The sequence below is a fragment of the Monodelphis domestica genome, chromosome 2 (assembly GCF_027887165.1).
Source record: "Monodelphis domestica isolate mMonDom1 chromosome 2, mMonDom1.pri, whole genome shotgun sequence".
Lineage (NCBI taxonomy): Eukaryota > Metazoa > Chordata > Mammalia > Didelphimorphia > Didelphidae > Monodelphis > Monodelphis domestica.
Window position 1 is genome coordinate 194,479,140 of NC_077228.1, and position 15,792 is coordinate 194,494,931.

The window sequence follows — 15,792 nt, forward strand, 5'->3', positions numbered from 1 at the left end:
CAGTTTAGTATATGGTGGCTATGCTTTAGGTGAACATGGCATTCACTCCTGGATTCACTTCATATTAAAGAGAGTGTTTCCATCAAGGTAGCATTAACCACTCAGCCAATGGAAAGAGGCAGCTCCCATCCGCATGGTAGGGGAATGTAGAATGTTTTTTCCCAGAAGCAGGTCTCTGATATCTTCCTCCTGGATGCTTCCATCTTAGGTGATCTGGGCATGTGCCAAAGCACTGTTACATTGAGAATGCACCCTTTTCTTGCTTCTGATTCTTGGGATCTCTACCTTCCTTCAAATTTCAGTTTAAGAATCACTTCTCGGGGGCAGCTGGGTAGCTCAGTGGATTGAGAACCAGGCCTAGAGATGGGAGGTCCTAGGTTCAAATCTGGCCTCAGACACTTCCCAGCTGTGTGACCCTGGGCAAGTCACTTGACCCCCATTGCCTAGCCCTTACCACTCTTCTGCCTTGGAGCCAATACACAGTATTGACTCCAAGAGGGAAGGTAAGGGTTTTATAAAAAAAAAAAGAATCACTTCTCACATGAAGCACTTCCTGACTCTCAATTTGCCTCTCTAAACTTTGCATTTACTTGGGTGTTACTTACTTGTTTGCTATTTTCTTGATGGGATAGAATTTCCTTGAGGGCAAGAACTATTCCATTTTTACCTTTATATCCCTAGCTAGGTAGCACATGGGGAAGTTTGGTGCCAGTGGATAAAGTACTGTATTTGAAGTCAGGAAGACTCATCTTCCTAAGTTCAAATCTGGACTCAGACACTAGCAGTGTGACCCTGGACAAGTCATTTAACCCAGTTTGCCTCAGTTTCTTCATCTGTAAAATGAGCTGAAGAAGAAAATGAATGGCAAACCAAACCAAGCCACTCCAGTATCTTTACCAAGAAAACTCCAAATGGAATCAAGAAAAGTTGGATATGGCTGAAAAGAATAGAACAACAGTCCTTAGCACAGTGCTTAGCACATAGTGGATATTTAATAAATGCTTATGGATTGAGTAGAGCCAGTATGAGACACTGGAAAGACTGTTGGCACTGGAATCATAGGACTAGAGTTCAGTTCCTACCGTTGATCCTCACTACTTGTGGGATCTTGAGAAAGTTGATATTCTTCCTTGGGCCTTGATTTCCTTATCTGGAAAATGAAGCAGCAGAACTATATGACTTCTGAGGCCCCCTCCAGCTCTAGGACTGCGATCCTATGATTAATTGATTATTATTATTTCATTCCTTCTGTTGCAGTCATATTGTGCCCTTTTTGTTTTCCTAGAAAGGAGCCAGAGTTAGTTTTGGATAGGATGAGACTGGCAAGGCTTTACTTAGAGTTGTTGAGGGCAATAAGGAGAGCATCTTACCTAGAATTGGGGTTTCACCCACCCCTTTACCTTTTCTCCCCCAGACGTCATTGGTGCACCTGTTGAAAACAGTACGTCTTTTGCGCCTGCTGCGCCTGCTGCAGAAGCTGGATCGGTATTCACAATATAGTGCCATGGTGCTCACCCTGCTCATGTCTGTGTTTGCTCTGCTGGCACACTGGATGGCCTGCATCTGGTATGTCATTGGTCGAAAGGAGATGGAGGCCAATGATCCTCTGGCCTGGGACATTGGTGAGTCTTGGATTCCTGATTCCTCACCCCCAAGACGTTACTAAATCTTTATCTTGGGAACTCTCCACTTTTCTCCCTTAGAAACTGTGGCCCCTCTAGAATCTCTGACCAGTTTCCTATGGGCCCTTCTCAGTAACCCATGAAAAACTCGGGACCTTTGAAGTGATCTTCCAAAAAACCCAGCTCCACAGGATCTTCCTACTAGCCCTTTCAGCTCCATGAGCCCCCTCAAACCTACACTTTCCCCTCAGTCTCTCCCAGGTCCCCCTCCCCAGAGTAGTAGCTGAAGCCTTGGAAAAGAAGATCCCCTCCACACACACACCCTGACCATAGTTTCCTAATTTCTGATGTTCCTCAGTCTTACAGAGGGTTCTTAGATTATAGATTTGGAGCTGGAAAGAAACTAGAGATCATTTAGTCTAACCCTATCATTTTACAGCTTAGGAAACTGAGGTTAAGTGACTTATCCAAGGTCAAACAGGTATAGGGATAATCTGTAAGCCAAATTTTCCTTTTCCTTCCCCATTATCATCCAACCAATGTTGTTGTTGGGTAGCATCACAGGTCTCTTTTCTGTTCTCCTGTCTCCCAATGTAGGCTGGTTACATGAGTTGGGCAAAAGGCTGGAGTCTCCCTATGTGAATGGCTCAACCATGGGTGGCCCCTCCCGGCGTAGTGCCTACATTGCTGCCCTCTACTTTACACTCAGCAGCCTCACTAGTGTTGGCTTTGGCAACGTCTGCGCCAACACAGACGCAGAGAAGATTTTCTCCATCTGCACCATGCTTATTGGGGGTGAGATACTCTTTCTGTCCTTGGATATCACCTCTCCACCTCAGAAGGCTAGACCATTGTCTATTCTCCCTTGCTTTAATTCTGCTTGGCTCTGGCTCTCCAGTCTCCATGCCCAAGGTGACCTTGTGTGTTTTGGCGGTGATTTGTAGAGTACCTAAGTAGAAAACACAAAGGCTCTTGGGAAAGGAATGGAGGAATCTTTAATGTCAAGAAGACTCTTTCTAGCTATGATCCACACCCTCTACTTCCTCTGTTCCCAAGAAACTGCCTCCAAAGCAACCTGCTGTGGCCACCTTCTATCCTCTGTGTGACCCCCACTCCTTGCCCTCAGCAACCTAGTCTTGCCCCTACCTGACTCTGAAGTGCTATTGCCATCTCCTCCATTCTCCAGCACTGATGCATGCTGTGGTGTTTGGAAACGTGACGGCCATCATCCAGCGCATGTACTCCCGACGATCTCTCTACCACACACGCATGAAAGACTTGAAGGATTTCATCCGAGTACACCGCCTACCCCGACCCCTCAAGCAGCGAATGCTGGAATACTTCCAGACCACATGGGCTGTCAACAGTGGCATTGATGCCAATGAGGTCTGCATATCTATCATCTGCATGCACCCTAGCCCCTAAGCTCAGATAGAAGGCCAGGCCAGAGTTCATAAATGCTTGAATATAAGCAACCAGGACAAGATCCTAAGTCAAAGATGAGAGAGGTGTGGTGAGACGGCAGGTGGTTCCATGTAAGTTCAATGTAAGCTAGCAGTGTAATGTGACTTTTAAAGAAACTTATGGAATCTTAGGCTATGATGATAGTCATAGAGTCTAGGGTTGGGAAGAAGAGAGTTCCATTGTATTAAGGAGTAAGACTGCCTCTAAAGCTTTGCCACATTCAGGTCTGGGTACCATATTTTATTTCATTACTATTTTTTAAATACCCTTACCTTCTGTCTTGGAATCAATACTGTGTATTGGTTCCAAGGCAGAAGAGTGGTAAGGGCTATAGGTACCATATTTTATTAAGGACATTGATAAGCTAAAGAGAATCAAGGGGAAAGTGACCAAGATGATGGAGAGCCTTGAGTTCACATCAAATGGAGATCTATTGAAGTAACCGAGGCTGCTTAGCCTGAGGAAGAGAAGGTGTGTGTGGCCATATGATAGTTGTCTTTGAAGTATATGAAGAGGGTATCAGTCAGTTCTATTTGACCCCCTGAGAGCATAAACCTATTTAGGCTTGAAATAGGGAGGTGGGGGAAGCATCCTAATATATCTAGCCAGAAGTAGAATGGGCTGGCTTACAAAGTAATGGGTCTCTCCACAAAAAGTGTGAATGATCACTTATTAGGGATGTTGGAAGAGAATTGTTATTTAGCTCCAAGTTAAACATGGCATCTAAGGTCCATTCCAGCTCATAAGATTCTATGATTCTGCCTTACTGCAAATATCAATAATATGGAAATAGGTCTTGATCAACGACTTATGTAAAACCCAGTGGAATTGCCTGTTGGCTATGGGAGGGGAGTTGGAGGAGGGGAGGGAAAGAACATAAATCATGTAACTATGGAAAAATTCTCTGAATCAATTAAATTAAATTAAAAACAAAACAAAAAAGATTCTATGATTCTGGGTGAGGCCTCATCGTGCATGGGCCCAGGTGATCAGTGGGGTATGGCCATAGTCATTAAAGATCTTATTATTGCCCAAGAAGATGGATAGTTGGAGTGAGGTGCAGCAAAAGAGATTGAGGAAGGACTTCTGAGTGATCAGGTTTGGAAGCAAAATATTCTTCCTTACAGATCCCCTAGCAGGTTGTGATGAATGTAGCAGCATCAGGGGTAACCCATGTTCTTTATGCAGTTGCTAAAGGACTTCCCAGATGAGCTACGGGCTGACATTGCAATGCATCTGAACCGGGAAATTCTCCAATTGCCTCTTTTTGGAGCAGCAAGTCGGGGCTGCCTTCGAGCCCTCTCACTACACATCAAAACTTCATTTTGTGCTCCTGGAGAGTACCTGCTACGAAGAGGGGATGCACTTCAGGCATACTACTATGTTTGCTCTGGGTCACTTGAAGTCCTACAAGACAACATGGTCCTGGCTATTCTAGGTGAGGTCCACAGTCATTGGCTTCAGGGATTACCCAAAGGACTAGGCATCTGGAGAATTCACCTAGAATTCTTGATGACTGTCTTATTTATTTTCTCAATTCCACTGACCATCCTTCCATTGACTCTCCTTCAACTGGCCATCATTTCTACTGATAGTTCCTTCTCCCATTAAGCATTCCATCCATTCTAAGCATTGACCATTTCTGATAGCCATTGACCATGCTGACACTAACCATATTCTACTTCCAGCTACTGACCATCTCTCACTCTCACTGATCATTCCAGCCACTGATTATCTTCTTTCTCCTCTGATTATTCTTGACCCCCCCACCACTGAATATCCTCTACTCCTACAGTTCCAGACACTGACTCCCCCCCTCAAACCACTGATAATTCCAACCATTGGTTGTCTCCATCCCCAGTGATCATTCCATTGGCTGATCTCCCCTATCCTCACAACTCAATCTATACACAGAGGATTATATCAGTGATTAGCCATGCTCCCCCACCAGTTGTTCCAGTCACTGGACATCTCCTAACTCTGCCAATTATTTTAAATACTGAATGTCCTCACAACCTCACTGATTACCTCATCTATTGACCACCCCACAATTAAAAAAAAAACCTTACCTTCCATCTTAGAAGCAATACTACATATTTGTTCTAAGGCAGAAGAGTGGTAAGGGCTAGGTAATGAGAGTTAAGTGACTTGACACAGCTAGGAAGTGTCTGAGGACAGATTTAAACCCAGGATCTCCCATCTCTAGGCCTGGCTCTCAATCCATTGAGCCACCTAGCTGCTCCTCACTTCACAACTTCAACCAAACACTGACCATTCCTTGGTATCTACTCACTAACCACTATGCCACTCCCTTTGACCATTCTTCCACTAATTAGTGATCTCCTTAATTCCTTCAATTCCATGCTCTAGTCTCCCTCACTGATCAGACACTGACCATCCAATGTCTATGTCACTCACAGGGAAGGGAGACCTGATTGGGGCAGATGTCTCAGAGCCAGGACTTGACCCTGGGTTGGGATCAGGCTCAAGCTCTTCCGGTTGTGTCCTGAAGACGGATGCTGATGTGAAGGCACTGACCTACTGTGGCTTGCAACAGCTGAGCGGCCAAGGGCTAGCTGATGTTCTGCGGCTCTATCCTGAATATGGGGCTGCTTTCCGAGCTGGCTTGTCCCGTGACCTCACCTTCAACCTGCACAGGGGCTCTGACCCCCATGTATGTATACCACTTACCAGATTAGAGCCCCTTTTGCCCTCCCCACTAAAGAAAATCGTGTTTATATTGCCCCTCAGCAGGATTCCTGTGCCAGAAACCTTCAAGACATGACCACTCTGCAGATGTTCATATGTAGCCATTGCCCCAGGCTCGTGGGGATTCATTATGATCCCTTGTCCTTGTTGCTCATCTGGTTGACCTTCTCCTATGTACACATTCATTCATTCATTCATTCATTTATCAAATATTAACTGAGTACCTCTCATATACCAGGCACTCTGCCAGTGTTGAGGTCTTGCTCTAGGCAAACCTTGACTGTCAGTCCCTGGACCTATGTCTGGGATTCTAATTTTGCTTTTTGCTTTCCCTACCTCTTTCTGGTTCTATCTCTTCATCTCCAGATCTTTCTCTTTTTTCTCTCTTCATCTATTTATATCTCTTCATGACCTCAAAGTTGAGGAAATGATGTACCCAAGACTCTGCCATCAGAATTCTGCCCCATCTCCTCCCCATTCTGATTCTGAAGACTATTAGTTTGAGGGTGGGAAAAGAGCTAGAGGAGTTGGTGTTGATGAAACCAAGGCAGCATCTTTCAGAAACTGACTCTTTTCTCTCCCCCACAACCCCACCTTGTCCTCTCCAGGGTCTCAGTCGATTTTGCCGATCCCCACGCCTTTCTCAGGTAACCTATGTCCCTGGGGAGTGGGGCTGGACTGGGATCCCCAAGGGTTTAGAGGAGGGAAGAGTAAGCTTCTTAAGGGCAGGAGGCAGGGTCTATGTCAATTTTAACTTTTGTAGCCCTAGAACCTACCAGGGCACACATACATACACATATGTATATAAATATACATGCAAACATGTATATATTTACATACATGCAAACATACATACATATATTGAGAGAGAGAGAGAGAGAGAGAGAGAGAGAGAGAGAGAGAGAGAGAGAGAGAGAGAGAGAGAGAGAGAGAGAGAGAGGTAAGTAGGTAGATAGGTAGATAAAGGGGATAGGTAATACGTGTAAGGTTTGGGAAGTTGTGTCCTTTCCTGCTGCCGCCTAAGACAAAATCATATGAAAAGAGAAAATCTCCTTCAAGCTATAGAAGTTTTGGAGAAGAAGGCTCCCTTACTCAGAGAAGGGGCAGTCTTCTCTGTGGCCCCTGAGGCCATAAATGGCCCACTCTTCCTTTAGCCCCAGTCAGACAGCTTCGGTTCCTCCTCAGACAAGACCCTGCCATCGTCCATCGTGGAGGCCGAAGGAGGCCCAGAGCCTGCGGGAGCCCCTCGACCCCGCCGGCCACTCCTGCTGCCTAGCCTCAGCCCTGCTCGGCCCAGAGGCTCCCTTGCCAGCCTTCTGGGTGATGAGTTGCCTCCATTCTCTACCCTCACTTCTTCCCCTTCCCTTTCTCCCTCCCCTTCCCCTGCCCCTGCTGGCCGGGGCCAAAGCCCCTCCCTTCATGCCCCTATGAGGGGTCCTGCTGCTTGGAAGGCCCCTCAGCTGCTCATCCCCCCATTGGGCACCTATGGACCCCCGGACCTCAGCCCCCGGTGAGATGCCCAGCCATCCCCAATCTGTCCTCCTCACTCTTCTTCCCAACTTTCTAAAGTTCTTTCTACTGTGTTACTCACTCCCCCTGCTGAGCCACTTCCCACTTTGTTCTCTCAAACACCCCCCTGCCTGGCCCCAGCCCAGCTTTGCCCATTGCCCCACTTCACAGTTTCCCATCCTGCCAGGTACTCCCTCACCACTCCCCACTGACCTTGTCACCCTTCTGTCCTTTTGCTCTATTCTCTGCTTGTAACGACGGCCTTTCCCATCCCCATCCTCCTCCCCGGCTTCCCCAGGGTAGTGGATGGCATCGAGGACTCTAGCAGCACCGGGGAATCTCAGAGCTTCCAGTTCAGCCGGGGACCCAAGCTGCCTCGTCCTCGAAGACAGTCACCTCTCTCAGGTACACGTCCAGCTGTGACTGTTTAAATCCCACCTTCTATGAGAGGTTTATCCCAGCCCCTCCTCACCCTGCTCTCCATATCCCATTGCGAGGGATTTCCCTCTGAGATCACTTTTTGTTTTCCCTGTGTATGTCTTACATGCACATCATGAGTTCCTTGAAGGTAGAGACTATACCATTTTGCCTTTCTCTGTATCTTGCAGAACTTAGATCTGGCACATAAAAACTTATTGAGTGGTAGCTATGTGGCTCAGTAGATGGAGAGCCAGGATGGGAGATGCTGGGCTCCAATCTGGCCTCAGTCACTCCCTAGCAGTGCGATCCTGGGCAAGTCATAACCCCAATGACATAGCCCTCGATACTCTTCTGCCTTGGAATGAACACAATTGATTCTAAGACAGAAGGCAGGGATTATTAAAAGAAAGAAAGAAAGAAAGAAAGAAAGAAAGAGAGAGAGAGAAAGAGAGACAGAGAGAGAAAGAAAGAAAGAAAGAAAGAAAAAAAGAAAGAAAGAAAGAAAGAAAGAAAGAAAGAAAGAAAGAAAGAAAGAAAGAAAGAAAGAAAGAAAGAAAGAAAGAAAGAAAAAGTTAATGACTGACAGATGGTTGGAGACTCAAGACCCAAGGTCAATCAGTTCATCAACTCCCTATTTTGGATCCTCCTCGTCTCCCTCCCATCTTCTCTGTTCTCCAGACTGTCCCCAAGGGCTCCCTGTGGTGAAAAGACGGAGGGCTCTTTCCCCTCTTCCAGCCTTCAACAGCCTACTGGCCACCCAGATCCCAGCACTAACCATCTACTTGTCCTTTCCCTTTTCTGACTTCAGGGTCTGGGCCCACCAAGGAGCTGGCTGCCGAAAGGGAGGAGATGAAGGTGAAAGTCTGTCGACTGAACCGGGAGGTGAGATGTCCACGACAATTATCGTACATATCTAGTGCTTTCAGATTTGTAAAATGCTCTAAGGACACTATTTAAGGACCCCGAGAGCCACAGACTAGGGCACTTTGTTATCCTGTTTTGTGGTTGAGGAACCCGAGGTCGAACAATTTGCCTGTGATTCACTTAGTTGGCGTCCGAGATGGGATTCAGTCTTTCTCTCTTGATTCCAAGCCCCCGAAGCTCTCTGAGACATTTCCCTTGTTCAATTAACAGGAGAAAGCATAACCCTTTAAGATTCACCCCTCTCACCCCCAAATTGGATAGACTTTCTGGGCTATAGAGAGAAACTCTCAACTCTGGGATAAGGAGAAAGAGGCCATATGCAGTTTGGGCCTCCTTCCTATCTCCCACTTATCTCTCAAGATCTTTCTCTAGTCTTTTCCCAAGTTGAACCCAGGAAAGTGGAAGTGAGGAAATAGTCAGTGGGGAGGGGATGAGGAAGATAGGAAGGAAGGAGGTGACTAAGCTCCATGCGGATCAGAACCCCAGACATCTAGACCTTGGCTTGATCTTCCAGGTATGGTGGAAAAGCCCTCCACTAGACAGGTCTTAGCCTCTGGATCAGGGGGTACATCATCTGCCATTTGTCTCAGTTGTTGCCAGGGAGCCATAGACTCCTCACCCTGGTGATTTTGTCACCCTTTCTGCACTGGTAAACAGCCACCATCCCACAGGGGCTGGGAGGGGGAGGGGCCGGAGCTCCAGTGAGTAGGGCAGGAAAAAGGCCTGGCAGAGCAGCTGTACCCTCTGCTTGGGACAATCCTTCCCACAATTTGAGCCCCGAGATAGGCAGCGGGAGAGAGTTTCCAAACAGACTCAGTTCTTTGAAGGGCCTGCTAGAACATGGTGGTGTTTTTGAAAAATACAGCTTTACAGGCATGTGTTCTTCCCCTCTAGTCAGTAAGTTCATCATAACCAAATTAGACCCTTTCACATTTTTTTTACTCTTCTCTGGAATCAATTCTGAGGATCAGTTCCAAGGCAGAAGTGCAATAAGGACTAAGCAATTGGGATTAAGTGAATTGCACAGCTAGGAGAAATCACATTTGAACCCAGGATATCCTGTCTTTAGTCCTGGTTTTCAATCCACTGAGCCATCTAACTGCTCCTCACATTGTTGTTGTTTTTAAATGGGATTACACGTTTATAACTGGAAAGAATCTTTGAGACACAAGCATTTATTAAGCACCTACTAAAAGACAGTCCCAATCAAAAGAGGGAGACAACATGCAAGCGAGTATATATACAGATAAATGTCTTTAGAATAATTGGGGAGAGTCTCAGAGGGGAGGCACTAGCATTAAGAGGTTTCAGAAAAGGCTTCTGATAGAAAGCAAGGTTTTAACTGGGACTTGAAGGAAGCCAGGAGGCAGAAATGAGGAGGGGGAGTATTCTAGGCATGGAGGACAACCATGATAATGCAAAGAGAAGGGGAAGCTAGGTGGCTCAGTGGGTGGAATTGGGTGGCCCTGGGTTCAAATTGAGCCTCAATCACTTCCTCACTGCGTGACCCTGGGTAAGTTACTTAAATTAGCCCTTACTGCACTTGTGCCTTGGATATGATACTTAGTATTGATTCTAAGATGGAAGGTAAGGGTTTAAAAAAAGAAAAAAAATGTGTGAAATCTGGAAATGGAATATCTTGGCTGAGAAATAGCAAGGAGACCAGTCTCACTGAATTGCAAGGTATATGAGGGGGAGGGGGAGGTTTAAGAAGACTGAACAGGAAGTGGGGGCAGATTATAGAGGGTTTTGGACACCAAATAGAGAATTTTATGATCCTAGAAGTGTTAGAGAGCTATCGGCATGGATTAAATGGGAGGGAAGGGCAATGTGGTCAGCCCTAGTCCACCCTCCTCATTTTACAGATGAGGGTACTAAGGTCCAGAGGGTTCGTGACTTGCTCCAGGATGCAGTAAATAGTAGAGCTAGAAATTGAACCCAGGTCCCCTAATGATACTAATAGTAATAGCAGTATATTTATATACCACTTTAAGGTTTGTGCATTACTGTGTATCTTATTTGACTCTCCCAACAACCCTGTGAGATAGGTGCTATTATCGTCTTTATTTTACAGGTGAGGAAATCAAGGCTGAGAGAAGTTAAATGACTTACTCAGGGTTGCACAAGTAGTGTGAGCTGGCAGGATGCCAACTCAGGACTTTCTGACTTCAAGTTTAGTACTCTCTAAATTCAAGACTTATCTCTCTCCCACCCCCAAACTCCTATTATACCATATTGGTTCTTGTTCTATTTCCTCTGTATTGATTCTCAGCCCCTACACGTTCAGGCTGGTTTCTGACTCTTCTGTCATTAATCTCAGCTACATTTCATTCCCCTAGTACCACCCCTCTGTGTCTTTGCTGATGCCATCCTGTCCCCTATAGCTAGAGAAACTAGCATTTCTTTAGAAGTCATTCTTCAAGGTTCCACGGTTTCAGTGGTATGAGTGCTCTCCTATATGTAACAAAGATTACAATAGTGCCTTGTCTTAGAAGTTAGGACTTTATAAATTGCTGAGGCTAGGAAAACAGACAAATGAACACTCGTAGTTAACTTTTCATTTAGCTAGACTGCCCCTTAGACCATGGACACACCATCCATCATTGGAGCCATACTCAAACTCTTTCCAGCTTGGACGGCCTCATAATCTGAAAGCACGGACATTTTTAAAAGGATTTTTAAAAATGTATTTTTAAAAAATTGAAAAATTTTAATAAATTTCTATGAGTTTTCTGAAAGCATATAATCCAAATTGTCTCCTTCCCTTCCCCCTTCTGAAATTGGCAAGCAATTCAATCTGGGTTATACATGTACTATCATGCAAAAATTTATTTCCATATTATTCATTTTTGTAGGTGAATAATCTTATAAAACCAAAACTCTAAATATATACCCAAATAAACAAGGGATAAGGCATCTGCTTCCATCTGCATTTCTATTCCAACAGTTCTTTCTCTGTAGGTGGAGAGTATTCTTTTTCTTAAGTCCCTCAGAATTATTCTGGATCATTGTATTGCTGTTAGTAATGAGTCTCTCACATCAGTGGTTCCATAGTATTGCAGTTACTGTGTATAATAATCTCCTGGTTCTGCTTATTTCATTCTGCATAAGTTCATGTAGGTCTTTCCAGCTCTTTCTGAAATCATCCTGTTCAGCACTCCTTATAGTGCAATAGTATTTCATTACTATCATATGCCATAATTTGTTCAGCATTCCTCAACTGAGGACAACCCTAAAAGGATTTTAAAAAACCCCAACCCTTGCATTCTACCTTGGAATCAATACTATGTACTGGTTCCAATGCAGAAGAGTGGTAAGGGCTAGGCGACTGGAATTAAGTGACTTGCCCAGGATCACACAGCTAGGAAGTATCTAACGTCACATTTGAACCTAGGACCTCCTGTCTCTAGGTCTGGCTTTCAATCCACTGAGCTACCCACCTGCTCCCAAGGATTTAAAAAAAACAAATATTATTACATGGATTGTCTTGCCAATTTGTCCTGTCTCCTGTCTTAATTGTTATTAGGTAGTTGAATTGATAAGAAAATTCATGTATCTTTGTTTTTCATATCCTCTACATTTCTCAGGATATTCTTTCCCTTTTCAGAGATTGATTCTTTTTTAACAAACAATAAAAAAGAGGGGGGGGAAACAGTTCAGCAAAGCATAGACAACATACTGAAAAGTCTGATGTTTATATGTGGTGGGTTCCAAATACTCTGCAAAGAAGTCCACGAGTTACCTTTCAGCATCTCTCTGAGGCCATAATCATTTCACTACATCGAATTTTGCTTATTTAATTATTGTTATTCTTCCTCTTTACATTACTGCAGTCATTGTGTGTATTACTTCACTTTGCATCAGTTTCTATGTTTTCTGGCACTTCTCTGAACTCATCATATTCATGATATTCATGTTTTTTCATTCAGAACAATAATATTCCATTATCTTTCTGTACTACAACTTGTTTAGCCAATCCCCATTCAAAGGAATCTGTATTGCTTCCAGTTCTTTGTTATGTAAAAAACAAAAACAAAAACTTGCTACTATAAACATTTGGTTGTAGAAGGGACCTTTTTTTTTCTCATTGGCCTTCTTGGGGGTAATTGCCCAGTGGTAGGGTCTCTGGGTCAAAAGGTGTGGGAATTTTAGTTAATTTCTTTGCATGGTTCCAAATTTGTATAGCTTTGTAGAATTCAGGGTGGTCTCCATGGTAGAACACAAGGAGAGGATTTTTTGTAGAGGCCTATAATAATAACTGTATTTTTTGTAGATCACGCACCTCAACCAGGAAGTGTCTCAGCTGAGCAGGGAGCTTCGCCACATGATGCATTTGCTTCAAACCTGGCTGGCATCCCAGACCCCCTTCAAGGACTTTCCCAGTCCCCCTGGACCTTCTTCTACTCCTCCATGTCCACCACCAAGACCTCTCTATTCTCCACTGTTGACTGAGCCATGTCCTAGGACTCGGGACACCACATGTGCTGAGATCCACTGCCCCCAAAGTTCTCCCCCAGCTGGTCTGGGGGAATCCGAAGTGAGGACCTCTCCTCAGAGCTCCAGGCCTGCTACACCAACCCTATGCCCCCTGCAGCTCCACCCTTCTAGCCCTGCTTCTCAGCCTGCCTCTCTGGGACCATCACCTGGACTGGAAGTTCCATCCCCACCTGCTGGCTCTGTCTTCCCAAATGGCTCAGCTCCACTCCAGAGCACCAACCAATATCACTTCCATTCCAGTTCAGACACTTTCCACTGACCATGGTTTTAGGGCCCAGGCCTATCCAGTGGGGGCTTGGGCCACCCCCGGGGAGGGTTTGGGTATCTTGCCTGCCCACTACAGGGTCAAAAGCCACTGGCTGGACTGCTCATCATAGGGTCCTCTGGACTTCAGAGGTGTGACAAATGGTGGTGAACTCTGACCCCTCTCCCTTTTTCATCCTTTTCCTCCTAACCCTGCACTCCTGGTGGGGCCATCTGAGCCAACTGTGCCCAGTGGACATGAGACAGGGAGTCGTGCCTGCGTCAGACTGAGCAGAGGAAGTGCCCTTCTCCCTGGAGACCTACAAGAAGGTAAGGAGCTGTGGTAGAAGGGAGGGGGTGTCAAGCAATGCTGGGTGAACAAAGCTAGGCTAAATGGGGAAGCCTGAAAGGGCCTGGAGGTTTTCCTGTTTGGGGAAGGGAAGTTTGAGAAAAGAAGCAAACACCAAGCCCTAGGCTGGGAGTCTCCGAGGGTCCAGCTGAACTCATCTAATGGACAGACAATAAGGACTTAAGTGATTTCTGTCTTTTGCTCTAACTGTAACAGGTAGGTGAGGTTAGATTGCAGGAAGGATATTTTTGCTCAGTGGGATAAGAAAGGCTAAAACAGAGAGGGATGGAAATAAGATCTTTCTCTTGAGATCACTTAGTAAGGATAAGAGGCATTCCCCTCTGCAGCCTCATCCCCACCCTTTACTCTGAGCTGAGGAAAGCAGATCTGAAGTCTTCAGCCATGGGGAGAGATCTCCAGGCACATATAGTCCTCAGGCATCCTATGTCCTGGGCTGGGAAGGGTCATGGAATTATAGATTTAGATCTCGGAGGGACCTTTGAGGTCACCAATTCCAAACCTCTCAGTTTACAGATGAGAAAATTAAGGCTTGGAGAGGTTAAAGTGCCTTGGACAAACTAGTAAGTGTCTGAGGCAGGTTTCAAACTTCAGTGCTTTGGACTCTTCAATCTAGTGCTCAATTCAGTATACTGCCTTGCCCATTCAGGGATCCAGACAGAATTCCTCTGAGGGCAAAAATTCTTGTACCCATCTGAGGGGGTAAAAATGAGAGTGAGGGAAGTCCCTGGGGCCCCCAGCAGAGTAGGAGTATGTACTCTTTAGTTTCCATTTGCTTATTGCCTTAAGGGTTACAAAGTGCTTTTCTCACAACTCTTTGGGAAATAGGAAGTATTGCCTTCCCCGCTTTAAGAATGAGGAAAAGGAGAAGCTAGGTAGCATAGTGGATAAAACACCAAGCCTGAAGTCAGGAAGACCTGGGTTCAAAACTGACATCAGATACTTCCTAGCTGTGTGAACCTGGGCATGCCACTTAACCCCATTGTCCAGCCCTTACTGCTCTTCTGTTCTATAACCTATACTTAGTATCCATTCTAAGACAGAAGGTAAAGGTTTTTTTAAAAAGAGGAAAAGATTTGGAGACTCCAATATTTAGTGTCATTTCTAAAATAAGGGTTTTTAAAAAATGAGGATTGGATTGCAAACAGTGACTAGCTTGTGGCCACCCAGCTGAAAATTAAGGGTGTCAGGATTCAAACCCAGGTCTCTTGATTCCCAAATCCAACCCAGTCACCTTTCAAATGTTATCAGTACAGCCTCAGGTTCTCATCTCTCAAGCTGACTTAGTTCCCACCTGGGACGGCAGGTGGAAAGGAAGGAGGCAAAAGGGGAGTCAGCTATGTTTTTCTGTATGTCCAAATACATCTTTAGCTCTTGTGCATGTGTGTGTTTTGACTCCAGGTTCCAGCTCAAAGTGACCAGTCTGGCTGTGGACGACCCTTCAGATATTCCCAAGAACCGCTCTTTCCAAGCTCTTCAGCTCTGACCCTTTTCCCCAGTGCCCGGACTGTGGCTAAGCCCATCTACCTCCCTCCCTGCACTGTCTCACACTCAGGGTCCCCTCTCCACATAAACCTTTCCTGCTCCCTGAGCATTGGGCCATATCTCCCACCTGTATCCTCCTCTAGAGAACCTTCCTTTTCCTCTCTCTGGCTCTCACAGGGGAAATAAAATTCTCTTTATTTTTGTAGCTGTTGGGCCTGACTATTTCTTGGGATAGATTGGGAAGCACCTAAGGCTCAGGGGAAGCAAGACCAAGTAAGGGACTGCAAAGGCCCTCCCTGAATTATACCCTCGGGCCCCTGTTGCCATCTCTAGGAGGAGCAAAGGCGCCAGCCTGCCTGGCACAACATTCAAGACACCAGGGGCCCCAGGGGCAGGGGGGAGGGATTCTTAACAAGTGCTCCTGGGACCCATTATAACATCTAACTTACCTCCCCCTACACAACACTTAGGAAAGACAAAGCCCTGGTTCCACTAGTTCAATTGACAGAGGGGAGTAGGAAGGAGTTTCTGTCAGATGGAATCTCTTCCCTT

The 15,792-nt window shown here is 45.6% G+C and overlaps 1 protein-coding gene across 7 annotated transcripts in view; it reads left to right on the forward strand.

Moving 5' to 3' along the window:
• The window catches only part of KCNH4 (potassium voltage-gated channel subfamily H member 4), a 29,791-nt gene extending 14,346 nt beyond the window's left edge, over positions 1 to 15,445 (forward strand). For 4 of the 7 annotated variants that reach the window (XM_007482185.2, XM_007482186.2, XM_056816750.1 and 1 more), the window contains exons 7-17: positions 1,415 to 1,622; positions 2,220 to 2,417; positions 2,809 to 3,008; positions 4,275 to 4,524; positions 5,507 to 5,760; positions 6,404 to 6,442; positions 6,950 to 7,305; positions 7,603 to 7,709; positions 8,533 to 8,606; positions 12,922 to 13,718; positions 15,157 to 15,445. In XM_007482185.2, coding sequence (XP_007482247.2) covers positions 1,415 to 1,622; positions 2,220 to 2,417; positions 2,809 to 3,008; positions 4,275 to 4,524; positions 5,507 to 5,760; positions 6,404 to 6,442; positions 6,950 to 7,305; positions 7,603 to 7,709; positions 8,533 to 8,606; positions 12,922 to 13,404 — 2,169 coding nt within the window. In that variant the 3' untranslated portion in view covers positions 13,405 to 13,718; positions 15,157 to 15,445. Of the gene's footprint in view, positions 1 to 1,414; positions 1,623 to 2,219; positions 2,418 to 2,808; positions 3,009 to 4,274; positions 4,525 to 5,506; positions 5,761 to 6,403; positions 6,443 to 6,949; positions 7,306 to 7,602; positions 7,710 to 8,532; positions 8,607 to 12,921; positions 13,719 to 15,156 lie in introns of those variants that run through there. The other 3 variants (XM_056816754.1, XM_056816753.1, XM_056816752.1) reach the window with 3 other exon arrangements.
• The last annotated feature ends 347 nt before the right edge of the window (positions 15,446 to 15,792 follow it).